Source organism: Cnephaeus nilssonii, assembly GCF_951640355.1.
Source record: "Cnephaeus nilssonii genome assembly, chromosome: 9".
Taxonomy (NCBI): Eukaryota; Metazoa; Chordata; class Mammalia; order Chiroptera; family Vespertilionidae; genus Cnephaeus; species Cnephaeus nilssonii.
Window position 1 is genome coordinate 12,129,615 of NC_137080.1, and position 21,021 is coordinate 12,150,635.

At 41.7% G+C, this 21,021-nt stretch overlaps 1 protein-coding gene across 1 annotated transcript in view; it reads left to right on the plus strand.

Moving 5' to 3' along the window:
* Positions 1-21,021, plus strand: part of SLC35F1 (solute carrier family 35 member F1) — a 290,664-nt gene that overhangs the window by 223,482 nt on the left and 46,161 nt on the right. The window contains exon 3 of the mRNA XM_079780240.1: positions 16,877-17,004. Within this exon, the coding sequence (XP_079636366.1) occupies positions 16,877-17,004 (128 nt within the window). The remainder of the gene's footprint in view (positions 1-16,876; positions 17,005-21,021) is intronic.

Here is a 21,021-nt window from a genome sequence, read left to right on the forward strand (position 1 = left end):
CCAAGACTGAAACGAGGACATGGAAGTAATATAATTCAAGCTTCTGCATTCTCTGCTGCTAAAGAGGATAATATCACCTACAACTCAAGGACACTGTAAGGAGAAATGTGGCTGCACTGGTAATCACTATGAGGTCTATGGATACATAGACACTGTGGATATTCCTATCTTCTGGCCAGTGCTATTCCATTATCTGAACTTTCTCTTCACAATGGAACTCCTCTTTCTCTCTTATGAAATATTTCAAATACATACAGAAGTAGACAGAAGAGTCTAATGAACACCCATGTGCCAACATATCAACTTCAACAAGTTTTAAATCATAGTCAGGCTTATTTTATCCTTACCCTCACCACTTTCTCATTCCTATAGTATTTTAAATCAAACCTCAGACATTTTATCAATTCATCTATAAATATATTAGTATGTATTTCTGAAAGATAAGAGCTTAAAATAATTGATATCACGATTACATTTAAAATTAACAATAATTCCAAATATCCTGAAGGAGTTCAAATTTCCTATTGTCTCATAGGTTTTTTATAGTTTGTTTAAGTAGGATGCAAATAAGGTCTGCATATTGCAAGTGGTTGATTTTTTTTCTTAAATTCTTTTAATCTATAGATTTTCTTCTTTTATATTTATTGCAGTTTATTTGTTAAAGAACCTATCATGTGACCTGTGCAATCACCACCTCTCAAACCGTAATACATACAAATCCCTGGCATTTGATCACGTGCCAACTCTGAGTCAGGAGGTCTGGGGTGGACCTACGATTCTGCGTTTCTAACAAACTCAGTGGTGTTGTTGCTGCCACTCGACAGTCCAAACTGAGTGGCCAGACTATGGTATATCCCACAATCTGGAATTTGCTGATTGAATCTTTATAGTGCACGTATTTTAACATAATTCTCTGTATTTCTGAAATTGGTAGTTGAATCCAGAGGCTTGATCAGATTTAGGTTCTTTTTTTTTTTTTTTTTCGGTGTAGGCAGTATTTTGTTGGTTGTTTTTTGATTGTTTGTTTTTCTTTTACAATCCAGTGATTTTTAGTATATTCGGTTGTACAACCATCACCACAACCAATTTTAGCACATTTTCCCCAAAAAGAAACCACGCCCCCTTTAGTCATCAGTCATCACCTCGAATCTCTCCAGTGTCTCCCCAGCCCCTGGCAACCACTAACCGCCTGTTTCTATACATTCGCCTGTTCTCTCTCTTCCTTTAAGTGAGATTACACGGTAGGTGGCCTTTTGTGAGAGGCATTGTCTCCTTTCACGGAGCAGGCTGTGTCCCAGGTTCTCCCTGTTGTACCGTGATCCGCATTTTATTCCTTTTCATAGTCGAATGATGTTCCGTTGTATGAGATGCTACACTTCACATATCCATTCATCAGTTGGTGGGCATTTGGGTTGTCCCCATGTGTTGGCTGTCAGGAATAATCCTGCTATAAACGCTCATGTACAGGTTTTGTGTGGACGGATGTTTTCATTCCTCTTGGGTGTGTACTTAGGAGTGGAATTGCTGGGTCACATGGCAACTCTGTGTGTAACGTTTGAGGAACTGCCAGACTGTTTTCCAAAGAGACTCCACCACTGTACATCCCCACCAGCAGTGAGGTCTGATTTCTCACATTCTTTTTTTTTATTATTGTCTAAAGTTTTACATATGTCTCCTTTTTCCCCATTTGACCGCCTCCCCGCCCCAGCCATTCCCACCCTGGGCAAGCTCCCACCGCCCCAGTGTCTGTGTCCATTGGTTATGCTAATATGCATGCATACAAGTCCTTTAGTTGCTCTCTAACCCCCGCTCCCCTACCATTAGTCTCTATATTGATCTATTCTTGTTCATCAAATTATGTTGATCATTATATCCCACATATGAGTGAGATCATGTGATATTTATCTTTCTCCGACTGGCTTATTTCACTTAGCATAATGCTCTCCAGTTCCATCCACGTTGTTGCATATTTTGTTGTTTTCGTATGTTTATTTTTTCTTTCTTCCACTGGGAAGCATATAAAACAATGCTTGGTTATCTTTTTCTCTGTAATGCAAGGCCTATATCCATTAATTTATTAGGGGGTACAAAATGATGAAATTCTAATTTTCTCATTTCTTCATTTATTAGCTAGAATGTTACCATAAAGACAAATCTCCCCCCATCTAATATGTAGTTACCTAGTAGTATAGTTAATATAAGAATCTCAGGGGGGAAAAAACTTTATTCTTTTCCCTTATTTATCAATTTTCAAAATAATGAGTTAGTTTGCTAACATCTTTCTATGGTGACGAATTCATTCTGTTTTGTTTTTTAATTTGGTGGTGTTTATTGTTGCTTTTAGGTTCATTATGAACTCATGGATATGAACATATCTGATGTATTGTAATCCATTTCAGTTGTTATCTTCATATGAAAGACTTCAGTTGGCCTTGAGTCCTTCTGACACACCCTAGTAGTTTTGTATTGCTTGCTTGCGCTTATGTATTACAAGATATTCCAGTTTTAACTTGTGTTACACTTCGTGACCAAGATCTGCAATCAACCATTTCTCCAAAGACCATTGTTTCTTTTAGTGACAACTGGTATCTTAAGATGACAATCGGGGCACTATGGTGTTCATTGCCACAAGTTAATATAGTGGAAACTTTTAAATCCCATAAATACATTCTTCAATATTTTCAAATGGAAATATACACATATAGACATATGTTCTATAAATATTTTATACTATTACTACACTGCTCAGAAGATGCTACCTTATTTCTGCTAAACTTCAGAAAGTTCATATAAATAAATAAAAATATTTCTTATTTATTTTATAAAATGTACCATGTAAACAAAAAGTCTCATCCTTATAGTAGTGAGTACTTTGCAATAAAAAGTCAGAACAACCCGGCCGTGGTGGCTCAGTGGTTGAGCGTTGACCCAAGAACCAGGGGGGTCATGGTTTGATTCTCTGTCAGGGCACATGCCTGGGTTGCGGGCTCCATCCCCAGTGTGGGGCATGTAGGAGGCAGCTGATCAATGATTCTCTCTTACCATTGATGTTTCTATCTCTCTCCCTCTCCCTTCCTCTCTGAAATCGATAAAAATATATTTAAAAAGAGAAGTCAAGACAGACCTCAGACAAATTACTTAACTTCCTCTAAGTCTAGTTTTATGATCTAAAAAATATTTTCCCCATAGGGCTTTTAATAACAAACCTTTCATTTACTAGAAGCCAGACATTTTACATACATTTTCTTGATTAATCGTATAGAAATATTTTCAAGTAAGCCGTGTTTACCCTGTTTTATAAATGAGTAGACTTTTCCAAGGTGACACAGCCAGTGAAGTGTCAGAGGCAGTACTTTAACTGCCTCTATGCTTTTGACCTAGAGGATAGGGTGGCAAGTAAATGAGAACATGAATATATGGTGCCTCTGGCCCAGGGCTTGACAAATGGTTTTCAGTAAAAAATGAATTGCAGGTAACAGAAGTGGCCTTGGTAGATCTGTGCTTGGCATTTAGGATGAGAGATGGGCGGGTGGACGGGGAGAGGAGGCAGGCCAGCTTTCTGCTTTACCAGGGCTTCTGACCCATTGGCACTCCTCTTGTTAATTTCGCACATTGGGTCTAACCTGTGTGTCCACATGACAGATGCTCTCACGTCTGAGCTCAAGGTCAGCCCGCGAGGGTGCAGGCTGGCACCTTCTGTCCTGCTGTCCTTTGAATATGCTCAGCAAGTGGCAGGCGCCCGGAGGCGAGCCCGCTTTGGCATCTCCCCCTTCCAGTGTGTGTCATTAGCTGCTACACAGCTCTTTGTTCAAAACAAAATTTACAAAACTGACAGATTCATCTGCTAATGTCAGGAGGCATCAGAGCCAATTAAAGGAAACCTCCAAAAGGCATGTAGGGTCACTTTTCACAAAATGGGATGAAGCAAAAGAAAATGGTCTTGTCATTAAAAAGGACAAATACATTTTCCTCTCAGCAGGCTCACACCAGGATAATAGAGAGATTTCTATTAGTACGGAGTTTCATTATGATTGCTTTGAATAATTTCAAATCAAAGCATCCCCCCCACACAGACACACATACAGACACCCTATCATTAACCATTTGGAGTGAGTGAACAGTTTTTCCCATTGTAAGTGATATGTTTATAATCATAAAAATTTAGGTATAAAGCATGAAGTTTTTACACTCTTTCAAGATAGCAAATAATTGCATACATTGCTTGAAATCATCTAGAAAGAGACTAAAGTGAATTCAGACCTGGAGAATGTTGGGGCCTGGCTATTCTGAGATACGCCCAGGGTGTATGTACTCAAGTTGTTGAGCAACAGAGGGATACAAACAGCCTAGCTGGTTTGGCTCAGTGGGTAGAGCGCCGGCCCGCAGACTGAAGGGTTCTGGGTTCTATTTGGGCCAAGGACACATACCTCCATTGCAGGCTTGAGCCCTGGCCCTGGTCCCTGGTCAGGACACGTGTGGGAGGCAACCAATTGATGTGTCTGTCTCACATCAATGTTTCTCTCTCTCTGTCTCTCCCCCGCCCTTCCACGCTCTCTAAAAGTCAATAGAAAAATATCCTCGGGTGAGGATTAACAAACAAACGAAAAAGAGGGACACATTTAGTTGTATTTGAGGAAAACCTACTGCAAAGGTTTAGGGGCAAATCAATTGGAAGAGTTTAGGCTATAAGAGGAAAGTTTAGAGTCCACACAAGGCCACCTGAGATTGCAGGTTTGGGGTCAGGCCCCCTAAAACCACCCTCAAGTTCAGTAATTTGCTAGTACTTGCAGAACTCCCTGAAAACAATTATGCTCATGGTTACAGTTATTACAGGGAACGGATACAGGTTAGAAGTAACCAGGGAAGAAGCACATAGAGCAGAATCCAGGAGAAGTCCAAGTTCATAGCTTCCACTGTCGTCCACCTGTGGGGTCAGGATGTGTTGCTTTCCCAGCATAATATGGGACAATACGGACAAAATATTGCCAACCAGAGAAGCTTGCTGGATATTCTGTTTGGGCTTTATATTGGGGCTCCACTATGAATACATGACTGATTGCCCACTTGGCTGGTCGCAGTCTCCAGCCTCGGGGCGTGACTCTAAATCACACTGTTGGTCTTCCTGGGATGGCCAGCCCCCTACCTGAAGTCATAGTTTTAGCCGAGGACAAATCCCAGACCTCCTTTCGGGCAAGGTTAAATTCTTTACTACGTAGCTACATGATGTGGGAAGTTTGGCATGAGCAAAGACCAACTGTGATACAAATCAGGAGAGTTACTAACAAGGGCTTCTTGCCAGACACCATGTCAAGCACTTTATAAATAGTTAATCCTCATGAGCACTCTGGGAGGCAGGAACGAGTCGTTCCAATGTGTAGATGAAGAAAATTGAGTTTTGCGGGGACTAAGTTGTATAGCAGCATCATACACCCAGTGCATGGACGAGCCTGGGTCAGAGCCAGTGGCTCCAGTGCCCTCCCATGTTATCCTGCCGAAGGGAAGGCGTGGCTGTCACATGCACCACTCCACAGGGCACCATTCTTGTCTTCTCTGGGAAGATCGGCTCCTAGAGTTGGGCAGACCAGCAGCCCCGAGGCAAAGACCCAGACTGGCAGACTACTACCTAAATCAATAAAATGGAACTCTTGTGAGACTTTTCAGAGCAAGAACCTACACATACAGGTAATTGTAAAAGATACAACAAAGGTAAAATGGACCCCATGAAGTGGTTGCACAAACTGGACAAGAGTTTGGAGGAGGAAGATGTGCTCGGTTTCAATGGTTAAACCTTAGTTTTTAGAGGCTAGTATAAACAACCATGTCTACTACAACTAGAAATAGGGGGCAGAAGTGTTAGTTTGTGTTTCATCACTCAACAACATAACATTTTAAGATTTTCAGATTCTCCTTTCAGTTATGGATAGTGACAGTGTTTAGTCATTTTAGCAGGTTAATTCTTTTATAGGGAAGCCTTTCCAAGAATATAAAATGGGTGCACTGAACTATGTACCTACTTTTAAAATGTGGGGTGGGATTTGTTTAAGGCACTTGTTTATACCTCATGCTCTATTTTTATTAAGAGGTAGAGGAGCCCATGCAAGCAGGTATAGGTCAACAACATTTAATAATCAGTATGCAGTTTTCTAATATGGATTTTTAGATATCCATCTTTTTATTTTGTTTAGCTATCTATATGTTTTAACTGCCTGTATGGCAAAATTGGACAAACTCACTTTCAATTTCTATATTTATACTAGAAGCCCGGTGCACGAAATTCGTGCACGGCGGGGGGTTGTCCCTCAGCCCAGCCTGTACCCTCTCCAATCTGGGACTCCTGGAGGGATGTCCGACTGCCCGTTTAAGCCCGATCCTGGTGGGTTCGGGCCTAAACGGGCAGTCGGACATCCCTCTCACAATCCAGGACTGCTGGCTCCCAACTGCTTGCCTGCCTGCCTTCCTGATTGCCCCTAACCGCTTCTGCCTGCCAGCCTGATCACCCCCTAACCACTCCGCTGCCAGCCTGGTTGATGCTTAACTGCTCCCCTGCCAGCCTGTTTGCCCCCAACTTCCCTCCTCTGCCAGCCTGGTCACCCCTAACTGCCCTCTCCTGCAGGGTTGATCACCTCCAACTGCCCTCCCTTGCAAGCCTGGTCCCTCTCAACTGCCCTCCCTTGCAGGCCTGGTCCCTCACAACTGCCCTCCCTTGCAGGCCTGGTCCCTCACAACTGCCCTCTCCTGCTGGCCATCTTGTGTCCACATGGGGGCAGGATCTTTGACCACATGGGGGCAGCTATATTGTGTGTTGCAGTGATGATCAATCTGTATATTACTCTTTTATTAGATAGGATAGAGGCCTGGTGCACGGGTGGGGGCCAGCTGGTTTGCCCTGAAGGGTGTCACAGATAAGGGTGGGGGTTCCCTTGGGGTGTGGGGCGGCCTGAGTGAGGGGCCTGTGGTGGTTTGCAGGCCGGCCACGCCCCCTGGCAACCCAAGTGGAGGCCCTGGTATCTGGAATTTATTTTCCTTCTACAATTGAAACTTTGTAGCCTGGGGCGGCAGCCATTTCTGTGGCAGTTAATTCACCTTCTACAATTGAAACTTTGTAGCCTTAAGCGGGTGGGCCTGGCCAGGGTGTGCGGAAAGCTTTGCTTCCCCTGTTGCCGCCGGCAACCCTGGCCTGCTCTCTCAAGCTCCATTCTGCCATAATGTGTTTGAATTTGTTTACCTTCTATAATTGAAACTTTGTAGCTTGAGTGGAGGCTTAGGCCTGCAACGGCTATGGAAAGCTTGGCTTGCTCTGTTACCTGGGAAACCTTGCTCTCTGTGGCTGTAGCCATCTTGGATTGGGGTTAATTTGCATACTCGCCCTGATTGGCTGGTGGGCGTGGCTTGGCTGGTGGGCGTGGCTTATGTAGTGGAGTGATGGTTAATTTGCATATTACCGTTTTATTAGAGAGGATGAAGAAGAAAATGTTAGCAATTGTGCTTTCTCTCTTAAGTCACATAAAGACCACAAGAAATCTGGGTATTTTAGAAAGGTGTACAATACAAATGTGCTACATAAAATCAAATATCTTAGCTTTATAAAAGATGACAGCTTTAAAAAAACAGAAGGAAAAGGTTTCTAAGATTTAAGTGATTTCGTTCATGTTGAAAATGGTAATATACATTGAAACATACATGTTGAGAAGTTGAGACTTTCATTTTCATATTTTATTTGAAATGTGGAAATGTTTTGCTTCAAAAGAAATAATAGATTGAGTCTATAATTAAAGCTAAAATGTTGCATTTTAATTATCAATCCTCCAAAATCTAAGTTGGAAAGAAATAAACTTACTGATAAGAAACCTATCTCGTATGCAATCATATCTATACTTAAGTTTTTTTCTCTCATATCCAGCTTAAAGTAATAGCTACCAGACCTCCATGTGATTAGGATTCATTTTTAGTTGTTTTCATATATTTTTCCAAACCCTTACGAGGCATGTCTGGGAATCACGCAGATGACGGAGCAGGTTTAACAGGTGTTATGCAGCTATCACTCCTGGATAACGCAGTCTTACGTTGAGTAAGTAATTTGTCTGAATCACTGTACCAGGCAGAGCTGAGGGTATGTCAAAAAGAAATAAGTGCTGAGGGGGACTGGGCAGGATGGCAGAGGACTTGGGAGGCCTCCGAGGGAGGTAACATTTGGAGGAGCTGTGGCAGGGTGGGTGGGGGCGTGAAGGAGCGTGGTGTGAAGGGAACAAAATGGAACTGAGGCAAAGTCTCTTCTCTGCTTTCCTTGAACCTCTCAGGGGAGTGTCCTCTTTCATGTCTTGCCTGCCCATCGTATGCAGCTTGTGTGATAAGAGGGACCTTGGAGCACCTCCTCAGAAGCCCCCACCTGGGAAGGCCCGGCAGGACTAGAGTCTCAGGGCACAAGGCCAGTTCGGGTTTAGGCTCAGGAAGGAGGAATGTGTTCCCAGGGCCTCCACTCCCAGACCAAGTGGGGAGACCCAGCAGAAGATGGGATCTGGACCAGGGAAGTGGCTTCAAGGAAGAGGCCTCAGCCTGCCTCTCATCTGGGCAAACGTTGTATCTGGCCACAGTGTGATTCCGCGTAACTCACCAGAGTAAGAGACAGGGTATATGTGGCCGAAGTCCTAATAGGTAACTGAGAAAGTGCGCTGTCCTGGGCTTCCTTCGGCAGTGTCTGTCACACATGGCATGCTAGTGTGTGCTGGGTGGCTGGTTAGGGATGCCAGGATTCTGGGCCCTCGCCGATTGCTAGCATATCTGTGCATATACCTTGCATTAGATATTAGCTTAAACATATCACTCATGCTACCTTTAATTTACCTTCGAGAGAGTGGTTATAGAGCCCATTTTACAGCAGAGGGATTGAGGTGCCGAGCAGAGGGCAATCTGTGGTCGCACTCAGGTCCGTTTACTCTCCGGCTGACACATAAAGGGCTGTCTGTATGCTCCTCCCAGTCTCACTGCCTGGCTCCGAATGAAAGAATACGAAATGGAAGTTAACCTGCATCCTTTACCTTTTTTGTATTTCATCCACACTCAGGTTCACATCATGAAGTGCAATTGGTTGCCATCCTTTTTGTGAACAGCTGACACTTTCATTTCCTTGTTAGTGCATTTATTTTGTTCACTTCTCTAACTAAAGAGACTTGGTTGCATTCTACATTTAAGTTTCAGCTTTTAAAGGCAAGTAATTAAAACCTCCATCATGTCTTTTCTTCTCCTTCTCCTTCTCCTTCTCCTTCTCCTTCTCCTTCTCCTTCTTCTTCTTCTTCTCCTCCACCTCCTCCTCCTCCTCCTCCTCCTTCCCCACTGATTACTACTTAAACACTCCCCTTTGGCGTCCTGGTAAAGAAAGATGGCATTATGGCTTCAAATTGTGAGCCAAGGAAGTGTCTCTTCAAGTGAGGGTCTCGCCCTCTGTGCAGGGGCCTCGCTCTCGCGGCCGACTCTCTGTGCAATGCGTGCCGGGCTCTGTTCTTGCATAAAAGCACCATGAGGGGTCACACCACCCCCGAGAGCCCTTCATGAAAATGCGGCCCCAGGAACAATGCAGCCTCTTGTTCCCTGAGCTGAATTCACCTCGGGTGCTGTCTCGCAGTATTTTTATTCTCTGCTCACACCACCACGGGGGTGAAGGAGAATACTATGAATCAGGGCTCCTCTGTCTTCCAGTCACTGTTGCAAATGTGGGCCATGTTTCAGTCTTTGTGCCTACATTTCCTCTTCCTTCATTCAACATTTATTAACCACCGTTCTCGCCCCACCCAACGTGTGACCATTGTTGTGATGCCCTGCGCTTCAGCAAGGAGCACAGCATATAACAGTCATTCTTGTGATGAGACGTCTTTATGACATAAAATTGATTTAAAGCCTTATTTGACATTCCACGAGGGAAACTGTCATGGCCTCAGATCAAATCTTTGGTACCAAACTGATGGTGATGGGGCACATCCTCATCCCTAAGCCAATTCAGGGGTGTACGCACACCTGCAAGACTGGGGTAATGGAAACTCCAGGGGGCGCCATCCACAGTGGCTTCAGTCCTGGGGTGCTCCTTGGAGTGGGCAGGGGAGCACCTTGCAGGTGAGTTTGGACAGGCAGTTCATGAAAGATTCTTTAATGAAAAAGTCATGACTCCTGAATACAAGGACACAAATACAAAACAGTGAGGCAAAATAGTTCAATATTGAGGATGAAGCCTAGTGCTCGACTGTCATGAGTTCAAATCCTGACTTAATCTGTATGACCTTTTTGGGAAAGTTATTTAACTCCTCCAGGCCTCAGTCTTATCATCTGTAAATAAGGTTAATAGCAATATCTACTATATTAATCTTATTTAGAATTAGGTAAGTTATTATTATTTAGAGTTAGGTAAGTTAATATTTGTAAAGCTTATAGCATCATATAAGTATCACAAAATTTCAAAACAAATTTGATTGATCATTCTGGTGATGCTTAGTAAAATCAGATATAAATTACGTGAGAGTATCTGTGATTTCACCCTCTTTTCTCAATTATTGAAGTAGTTATTGTGCTGCAATACTGTTAATTCAAATTAGAAAATTTTTAATTTTAATTATTTTAATTATGTTTTACTAGAGGCCCAGTGCACAAAATTTGTACACTCGGGTGGAGGCGGGGGCGGGGGACTCAGCCCAGCCTGTGTCCTCTCGCAGCCCGGGAGCCCTCAGGGGATGAGCCCTCAGTAAGACATCCTTAGCACTGCTCCTGAGGCAGGAGAGGTTCCTGCCACCACTGCTGCACTCGCCAGCCATGAGCCCAGCTTCTGGCTGAGCAGTGCTCCCCCTGTGGGAGCACACTGACCACCAGGGGGCAGCTCCTGCATTGAACATCTGCCTCCTGGTGGTCAGTGCACATCATAATGATCAGTCATTCCGCCATTGGACCGAATGTGAGAGGGTGCAGGCCAGGCTGAGGGACCCCACCAGTGCACGATCAGAGCCAGGGAGGGATGTGGGAAGTTGGCCAGCTGAGAGGGCTCCAGGGCGTGTCCAGCCTGTCTCATTCAGTCCCAATCAGCTGGACCCCAGCAGCCAGCTAACCTATCGGTCGGAGCGTCTGCCCCCTGGTGGTCAGTGCACATCATAGTAAGTGGCTGGGCAGCCTTAGCATATCATTAGCATATTACGCTTTGATTGGTTGAACAGATGACCAGACACTTAGCATATTAGGCTTTTATTATATAGGATAGATTTGTGACTAGTTGTATAATCCACAATCCTTTAAAAAGAGAATGAAAACAAAATAAAACTCTATATCAATTATAGGGACACACATGCACAAGGATGTTCTTTGCTGTACTGTATGTGATAAAGAAAAATTGGTAAGAACTTAGATGCTTATCAGTGGGAGACTGGATAAATTGTGACATATTCATAAAACATGAAAATATACATTGTTTGAAATAAATGACTACTGGGCAGGAGTGGCTCAGTTGTTTGCGTGTTGTCTTGTGCACCGAAAGGTTGCTGGTTCGATTCCCAGCCAGGGCACACACACACTTGGGTTGTGGACTTGATCCCCTTTTGGGGCACAGACAGAAGGTAATCAATAGATGTTTCTCTTTCACTTCTCTCTCTTCCTCTCTCTTTTAAATCAATAAAAATAAAAATCATATATTCAGGCGAGGGTTAAAAAATAAACATAAACATGAAGAATACACAATATCAAGATGGTATTTGAGGAAGGATGGAAGGGATTGGACTCTGGCAGGAGCATAATGGGATATGGGACTTCAATTTCATCTAACTTTTTCTGTCTCAAAAAAAATATATATATATGAAGCAAACATGGCAAAACGTTAACATTTATTAAATCAGATTGGAAGTTACTTTATTACATTATTCTCTAATCTTTTCATTTATATTTGCACATGTTGATAATAAAAATAATAATTAACAGAATTTATCTAAATGCCAAACTATAGTTCTAAAGTTTCTACCACGGATTTTATTATTCATTCTAGTTACTTTTTAAAAGTTTACAAAACATTAACATGCCACCAGTTGTGCTGGTATTTCTTTCTTTTCTTTTTTAAAAAAAATATTTTTATTGATTTCAGAGAGGAAGGGAGAGGGAGAGAGATAGAAACATCGATGAGAATCATTGATTTGTGCTGGTGATTCTTATAGATGTCCCTATTTCATGAGGTTTATGAAGCACTTTGGCACAAGGACTTTAAAGAATGCATTTTCATTATTCTAGAAAGAATTTTAATGGCCCGTTGTACAACAGTGTTAATAGAGTCATTTAGATAAATCCCTAAGCAGTCCTTTTAAAGGCTGCATTTTTTGTTCAATCAAAAAAATAAAAAAAGCTCTCTCACCATCCTGAATAAATCTGCTAATCAAGTGTGTTATATGTTTTTAGGTGCTTCAAATTAAATATTATGGAAACATTTATTTAGGGTGTTTTGCTTTGAAAACTTCTTCAGCAAAACAGCAAGGCAACTAATCATTCCTGTGAATCTGTGTAATGAATTATGCTTTGAACATGTTATTGATTGGTGGAACAAACAGACCATGACCCAGATTTTCAGTGTTGTATATTGAGATGTGGCTGGTGTGCTCCGAGTCTGACAATTCTCTATTGATTGTGTAAATTAACTGGGACAATGACCCGTGACTATAGCATTACAGCTTTGCGGTTAAATATGCCATCAACCTTTTTATGCCCTATGCATAGTGTGAAATGGCCACCAAATTAATTTTGTCAGATATTGTCTGCATTCTAACTAGAAAACAATTTTCATTGTCTGTAATGTGAATCTTTATGGTAGATATAAATACCTTGATTTCAATGCCACTTAGCATTGCTAAGATCATTAAACATGAAATTTATTTATATTTTCTATATTATGTATTAGCTGCTCACTATGTACTGTTGGGTCCTAGAGATAAAGTGATGACCAAGACAATGCAACTCTCTTTAAATTGTTAATAATCTAATGAGTATTAGAGTAAAAAAAACAGGTCATAATAACAGTGAAATAAATACTATTTGTGAGATTTGCAAAGGGTGTTACAGGAGCACATAATAGGGAAACCCAACCCAGTCTAGGATGATCAAGGTGAGAAATCGAGGAAGGCTTCGTGGTGGTTGATTCTTCATTTGGACACTGGAGGAAGAATAGTGCAAGCAGAGGAATTAGCACATGGAAAAGCCCAGAGACAAGAGAAAGAAAGCATACTTTGGGTCAAATGTTTGGGCTCTTACTTTGGTATGAAGAGCCTTTACTACTCTGGGATTGTATTACTTTGGAATTCCTAGCTCAAGTCATCCTGAGAATGGCCATGGGATGTCAACCATCTGAACATCTTAGAGTTGATCATTAGCCCAAAGCCCAGGCCCCCATCCAAAACCAAGGAAATCAGAATTTCTGGGGGCTGGTAGCAGGTATTTGGATTTTAAAAATATCTCTCAAGAAGATGTGCATATTCAGCCAGGTTGAAAATCACTAATTTCCCATATAAATCCTGGGAAGTGTATTGATTTAGCAAATGTGTAGGCAAGTGACAAAGGCAGAAATGCTGTGCAAAAACATTGCCGAAATGAGCTGGCTATAAAGAAATGACCTTGGGGATCATATCCCTCTTATGCATTTAAGTGCAAAACAGTAATAAATGTGACTCATATTCTAGAACTGGCTCTTGACTTATTCAGATAGGTAGTACTTCACATGTTTTACAAGTCAATTATTCATTTATTCCAAACACTTAGCTAGATTATCTAGCCAAATGTCATATCCTATATAATAAAATCCTAATATGCAAGTCAACCGAATGATGGAATGACCAGTCGCTATGATGCACATTAACCACCAGGAGGCAGGTGCTCAATGCAGGAGCTGCCCCCTGGTGATCAGTGTGCTCCCACAGGGCTCACGGCTGGTGAGTGCAGCAGAGGTGGCAGGAGCCTCTCCTGCCTCCATGGCAGCGCTAAGGACCCCTCGAGGGATATCTGCCTGCCAGGTTAGGCCCGCTCCCTGTGTGTCTGCCTGCTGGGTTAGGCCCACTCCTCCTGGGGAGCGGGCCTAAGCCTGCAGTCGGACATCCCCCAAGAGCTCCCAGACTGCTGGAGGGTGCAGGCTAGGCTGAGGGAACTCCCTCCCCGCCCCCCGAGAGCATAAATTTCATGCACCGGACCTCTAGTATGTATATATGACATTCAAAACCTCCCAGTTTAGTGAAGAGATAATTTCTAAATAGTCACAATCCTGTAAATCATGTGACAGAACTATACAAAGCTGTGTACAAGTTGCCTAGCTGAGGAATGGTATCAGGCAATATCAGAGAATTGCTAAAATTTGAAGGATGAATAAGAGATAGCAATTCACTGAGACAGAAAGATCTTTAGTGTGCTTAGAGCAAAAGATATGAGGTATCACATCCAAAATGTGGCTAGAAAACTGGGTTAGCTACTGAAGGTGGAGAGACCTCTTGCTCCTTGGTTCCAACTAGTCACAACTCCCTCTGACTTTCTCTGTGTAGCTGGAAAGCTTCTTTTTCACCAGTCTCCATATGGTTGACCAGCTAAAGCACAGCTATAGCACTGAAGGTGTGTGGCACTAGATAGCCAGCCTGTAAGCTGGCCTCTAATGATCCCTGCCTCCTAGTAGTCACATCCTGATGACATCCTCTCCCTGGAGTATGAGCTGGACCAATAGATTCTTCTAAAAAATAGAATACTGTAGTCCTAGCCCATTTGCTCAGTGGTTAGACCATCAGCCCTCATACTGAAGGCTCATGGGCTCAATTTAGGTCAAGGGCATATATGTACCTTGGCTGAAGGATCAATCCCCAGTCCCAGCTGGGGCACTTGTGGGAGGCAACCAGTCGATGTGTCTCACTCACATATATGTTTCTCTCTCTGTCTCTCTCACTCCCTCCCTCTCACTCTCTCTAAAAAAATAAAATAAAAAATAGAATACTGTAGAAGTGTCCAATAGACACATGCAAAGATATTCAACATCACTGATCATCAAAGAAATGCAAATTAAAACCACAATGAGATACCATCTCATACCTGTTAGAAAGGTTATCACCAATAAATCACCAAACAAGGCTTGGCGAGGATGTGGAGAAAAGAGAACCCTTGTGCACTATTGGTGGGAATGCAGATTGGGACAACCACTGTGGAAAACGGTGTGGAGTTTCCTCAAAAAACTGCCTTATGACCCAGCAATTCCGCTTCTGGGTATATATCCAAAGAAACCCAAAACACTAGTTTGAAAGAATATATGCCTCCCATGTTCATTGTAGCATTACTTATAATAGCCAAGATATGGAAGCAACCCAAGTGCCTATCAATAGATGAGTGGCTAAAAATGTGATACATATATACACTGGAATATTACTCAGCTATAAAAAAATAATTAAATCTTACCATTTGGGACAGCATGGATGGACCTAGAGGGTATTATGCTAAGTGAAATAAGCCAGACATAGAAAGATAAGTAACACATAACATCACTTTTATGTGATAAATTACAAAGTAAATGAACAAACAAAATAGAAATAGACTTATAGACACAGAGAACAGACTGATGGATTCCAGAAGGGCGGGGTTTTTGGGGTAGGGTGAAAAGGTGAATGGATTAAGAAGTAGTAATTGGTAGTTACAAAATAGGCATGAGGATGTAAGTTAAAGCATGGGGAATATAGTCAACAATATTGTAGTAATTATCTATGGTGCCAGGTGGGCACTTGAATTATCTGAGTGAACACTTTATAACTTATATGAACATCTGTCCACTATGCTGCACGCCTGAAACTAATACAAAATAATGTTGAAAGCAAACTGCAATTGAAAAATAAAATAATAAAACAAAGAAAAAAAGTAAATAAAAAAGAAAATACAGTAGAAGTGTCATTTCTGATATTGGGTTATAAGAGAGACATGGTTTCATTCTTGAGTTCTCTCTCTCTCTCTCTCTCCTTCTGCCTCCCTCCCTCCCTTTCCAACTCCCTAACCAATCCTTCACATGAGACTGCATTCATACTTGACAATTTGGCTGCAACTTAATGAGAAACCTTGAACCAGAGGCACTTAATCACCATTCATTTAGTGTTTCTGCATATTCCACATCCTCTATGAAGACCTCACAGGTTGGCCCCAGAGAGCAATTGACTGCCCCTTGAGAAATAAGGTTTATTTCAGGCCTGAAATATGTAAAAAATAAGGATGAAGAACTAAGGGATTTAAAATCTGTTCTGATGCTATCAGTTTAAGAGGCAAAGTGGTGAAGATTACAGTTGCTGAAAGTATTAAGACCATGGTCTTATGGCACTCATCCATCTGAGCTCTATTTTCCTGTCTCTTCCAATCACACACACCACCAGAGTGTAATTTCAAAGTATGTCATGTTCAAAGCTGAACCAGTACTCAGGATGGCATCTCACTGCCTAACTACAGACCTGCTGCCAACCTTTTGTCCATTGGGCTACCCTCTTTTCATTTCTATTTTACCACAGTCCTGAGGTTTCAGATGATTTGGTCTTGGTATGTTTATGCAGCCTTTCTAGCCCACCTTTTATTTTATTTTAATATGATGTAATTTTTTTCTTCAAATGTCCCAGAGAAAATGTTTTGCATGGTGAACTAAAAACTCGCCCAGTCTTATTCTGGCATAGAAACCAATTTGAAGGACTGACTTTACAGTGAAGACTATTAGCTAAGTAAAAACATGTCAGCCTTTGACGCATTGAGTTATTTGTTTAAATATTTGAGAAGGCATGGTTAAACTATAATACTACAATATTTTAGAATCCTTCTAAATAGACAGTTTATTATGTGTTTAGAACCTAACCCATTTCTTCTCCACTTTGTAACACAGGAGAAGAAAACCTCCTGGCAATTTTACGACGAAGATGGTGGAAGTATATGATGCTGGGACTCATAGACCTGGAGGCAAATTACCTGGTGGTCAAGGCCTACCAGTACACGACTCTGACCAGTATCCAGGTACTGACGGCTCTTCTTCTCTTCCCAGCCTCCTCAATTTCCAGATGTTGTTTGCTTTCAGTTCAGTCACTTTGGAATCTGAATACTACTCTATTAGTTTTGCAACAGGAGGGAAATTGGTTGTATGAAAGTTAACTTAAACTTTATTTCTATGTCTTATTAATTTTTCTTAATTCAAGTGTAATTGGACATCTTTTTCCTCTTCATTCTTAATATACCATGGTAACATTGACAATGTAGGAAAATAATTTGTAGCTATGAATACTGCCAACTAATTTTATGTCAGGAGGAAAAGAATTATTCTTAAGCATAAAATAAATCTATTTCAATCACAACTCACAATTTTGCAGAATATGTTCATGGACTCTTATTAAGTAATCAAAATGCTTAGTAATTTTTGTTTTAACTTTTTTTGATGTGAAGATTTTGCAACCTGAAAGGACAGAATTTTTCCCAAAGGGGCAAGATTTAAATTCTTAAAATGTGTTATCCATGAAGATAGGCACTGTATCCTTTTTTCCTCTCTCTCTTTTTGTTTTACGCATGTATGTACACACACACATGCATATACACAATTGCAAGATTAGCTTAGATCTCAGAAAACATCGCCTATATATATATATATATCATAATTAATAAGCTTAACTATTTTTGTTTCACCCTTATTTCTCTTTTAATGGCAACATTTTGAATTTGTACACGTTCCAAAGTTCCAGGATGAAACAAAACATTGTTCACATATTAGATTTTACTTAGATTTGATACCTCAGCAGTATTTCTGCCATCCTAATGATTTGCTTAGAAACAACAATAACAAAAATGGGGAAACAAACCAGCAAACAGACCACCTGAATTAATTTAGATTGTATAGATCGAATAGGAAGCTACCTAAACACGAGTTGGATGGGGCCACATGTGCTTCCTGCATGCCCAATGAGAGACAGAAAGAATGCTTACCTACAACCATCGAAGAAAAGCCCAGAGCTCTATTCTGATTGGACCACAGTGATGACAGTGGATTGCTACTGTGAGCTAATTGGCATAAATCTGAACTAATAAAGGATGAGGTTTCTCAGATTGGTTTACCAGTGGTCGGCAAACTGCAGCTCGGAGCCACATGCGGCTCGCGAGCCGTGGTTTGCCGTTCTGTTAATAATGAGTTTGCCAACCACTGACCTAGACTCTCGATTCCAATAATTACAGGCTGTTGTTGTTCCTTGTGATTAAGCCCCTATCCCAGGGGTCAGCAAACTCATTCACTAACAGAGCAGCAAACCACGGCTTGCGAGCCGCATGTGGCTCCGAGCTGCAGTTTGCCGACCACTGATTTAGGCAAATACTTCTCAATGGGAGTACTGCTGACATTCTGGATAGGATAATTTTTTATGACGTGGGTCCCTTTTTTATTTTATTGACCATTTAACATTCCTAGCCCCTGGCCACTACATGCCAGTAGCATCCATTTTAGACTTTGTACCAACCAGAAGTGTGCCCATGATTTCCAAATGCCCTCTAGCAGAGAGGTACCATCTCTGGTTGGGCATCACAGACTCAACAATCAGCATTCACTCCTGAGTCAGGGTTGGATCAGTCCCACCCAGTCACATATCTGTCACCCGCTGAGAGAGAGGGGCTGTGGATGGGTGCTGGGAGAACAACCACATTGCTGCCACACACAGCTTAGCGCCCACCTCACTTTGATGAACCCCATGATGGCAACACTGTCTTCTGTGCTTCCCTGGCACCCTGTTTTTCCGCTGCTGCCACAACCTGTCTTACCTAAGAATGATGTTCGACGATTCCCATCTACTCCACCAAACTCTGAGTGCTTTCACAGCAGGGATGAGGTCTTGTCCTCCTTGGCATCTCTAGTAGCTAGTAGAAAAACCAGCACAGACTAGGTATTCAATAAATGTTTAAAAGAAGTTGATTAAATTACATTGATTTCCCATATTTTGAGGCACATGCCCAGGTGTGGTTCAATCCCCAGGAGGGGGTATACACATAACTTCTACATGCACTGAGAACCCAAAAAATCCGTGTGACTTACTTTGTTGTGATGCTGGCTTTATTGCAGTGGCCAGGAGCCGAAGCCCCAATGTCCCTGGGGTGTGCCTGTGTGGGTTTGTGTAACAACTGCCACAGTCAGGATACAGCCCTGCCCCATCACCATAAAGGAACTCCCTGTGGTACCCTACGAAGTCACACCAGATTCACCACTCTCATCCCTCTCACCTGCCCAACTACTGATCTATTCTCCGTCTACATGATTTTGTCAACTGGGGAATAATATATAGAATAGAATCATACAGTATTTAACCTTTGGAGATTGGATTTTTCACCAAGCATAATGCCCTCAAGTCCATCCAAATTGTTGCAAGTATCAATAGTTTGTTCCTCTTTATTACTGAGTAGTATTCCTCCATGGTATCGATATACCAAGTTTGTTGAACCATCACCTGTTTAAACATCTGGGTTGTTTCCAGCTTTGGGCTTTTACAAATAAAGCTGCTATGAACATTTATGTGCAGGTTTTTGTGTTAGCATAAGATTTCATTTCTCTGGGATAAATGTTCAAAAGTGCAACTTCTGGATTATATAGAAAGCTGCTATTTGGTTTTAGAAACTGTCAAACAACTTTCTAGAGTTGCTATACCACTTGACATTCTCACCAGCAATGTATGAGAGATCTGTTGCTCTTCATCCTCACCAGCATTTGGTGGTGTTTTTATTTTAGCCATCCTAAAAGGTGTGTAGTAATATTTCATTGTACTTTTTAAAAATATATATTATTGATTTCAGAGAGGAGGGGAGAGGTAGAGAGAGAGAGAGAAACATCAATGATGAGAGAGAATCATTGATCGGCTGCCTCCTGTATGCCCCCCACTGGGGATGAGCCCACAACCTGGGCATGTGCTGTGACAGGGAATCGAACCCGGGCCTCTTGGTTGATAAGTCAGTGCTCAACCAATGAGCCACCCCAGCCAGGCTCATTGTGGCTTTAATTTGCATTCCCCTAGTAGCTAATAATGTTGAATATCATTTGGAAAAAAATATATTTTAACTTTGTCATTATAGTCAAAAGCTAAAGTTAACAATGGCAAAAGAGATAACATTTATTCAGGGAAAATATAATAAAGAGAGACATTGAAGTGAAGAAACCCAGCTGTTTTCTTTATTAGAAAGTAAAAAGAGAGGTGGTAACACCAGGATGTTGAATTTATAAGGATTTTATTTTAAAGACACATTTGTGGGTTTCTATCTCTTAACTTATACAGAATAAATAGATTGTGCCTATAATTTTGAGACAGATTAGCAATGACATTTGGTTAAATTCTAAAAGCTATACTATTTTTATAACTGTGCTATAGAAACCATTTCAGTAGAAATATCAGCTTTATGACTTCTTGCCAAAGATTATTCGTCTTTCTCCAGCCATGTAGTATGAAAATGCAAATAGATGAAACTAGCGAAGTAAGAAGAAACCAGGTCTCTTCAAACATGATAGTTTGGTCATTAAAATGAACTCACATTGGAAACAATTTCCAGTACTCTTGCTAAAAACCATACTGAGGGGTCTGTACTGCTAACACTTCTCCTCCTTCTCACAGTGAATATTTCAGAGTCTTCCCATCCTTCAGGCAGTTTCCATCAGGGACAAAGGAGAAGAAAGAAACCCCTCTAAACCTAATTATTTTCCTTTGGCCTCACTGCTCTGACCTTGGCATCTTAGCCAAATGAAAGCCAGCCTCCCCAACGTGCAGTGAGATATCCAGCCCTGAGACTAATTCTACGTGACCAACACACGTGCAAAGCACGTGATAACATTCACATACTACACCATACGCATGCAACAGCTTGTCTCATTGCTTTATGTAACTCTCAGGTCTTCCTGGGTCCACCCTGAATTTCAAGTAGGCTTGGGATTAAGTTGTACCAGGTACAGAGAAACCTTCTGATGTGTCTCTCAAGTTTCAGCCATGTGAGTAGTCTTGGCATACAGATTTCTTTACTGAT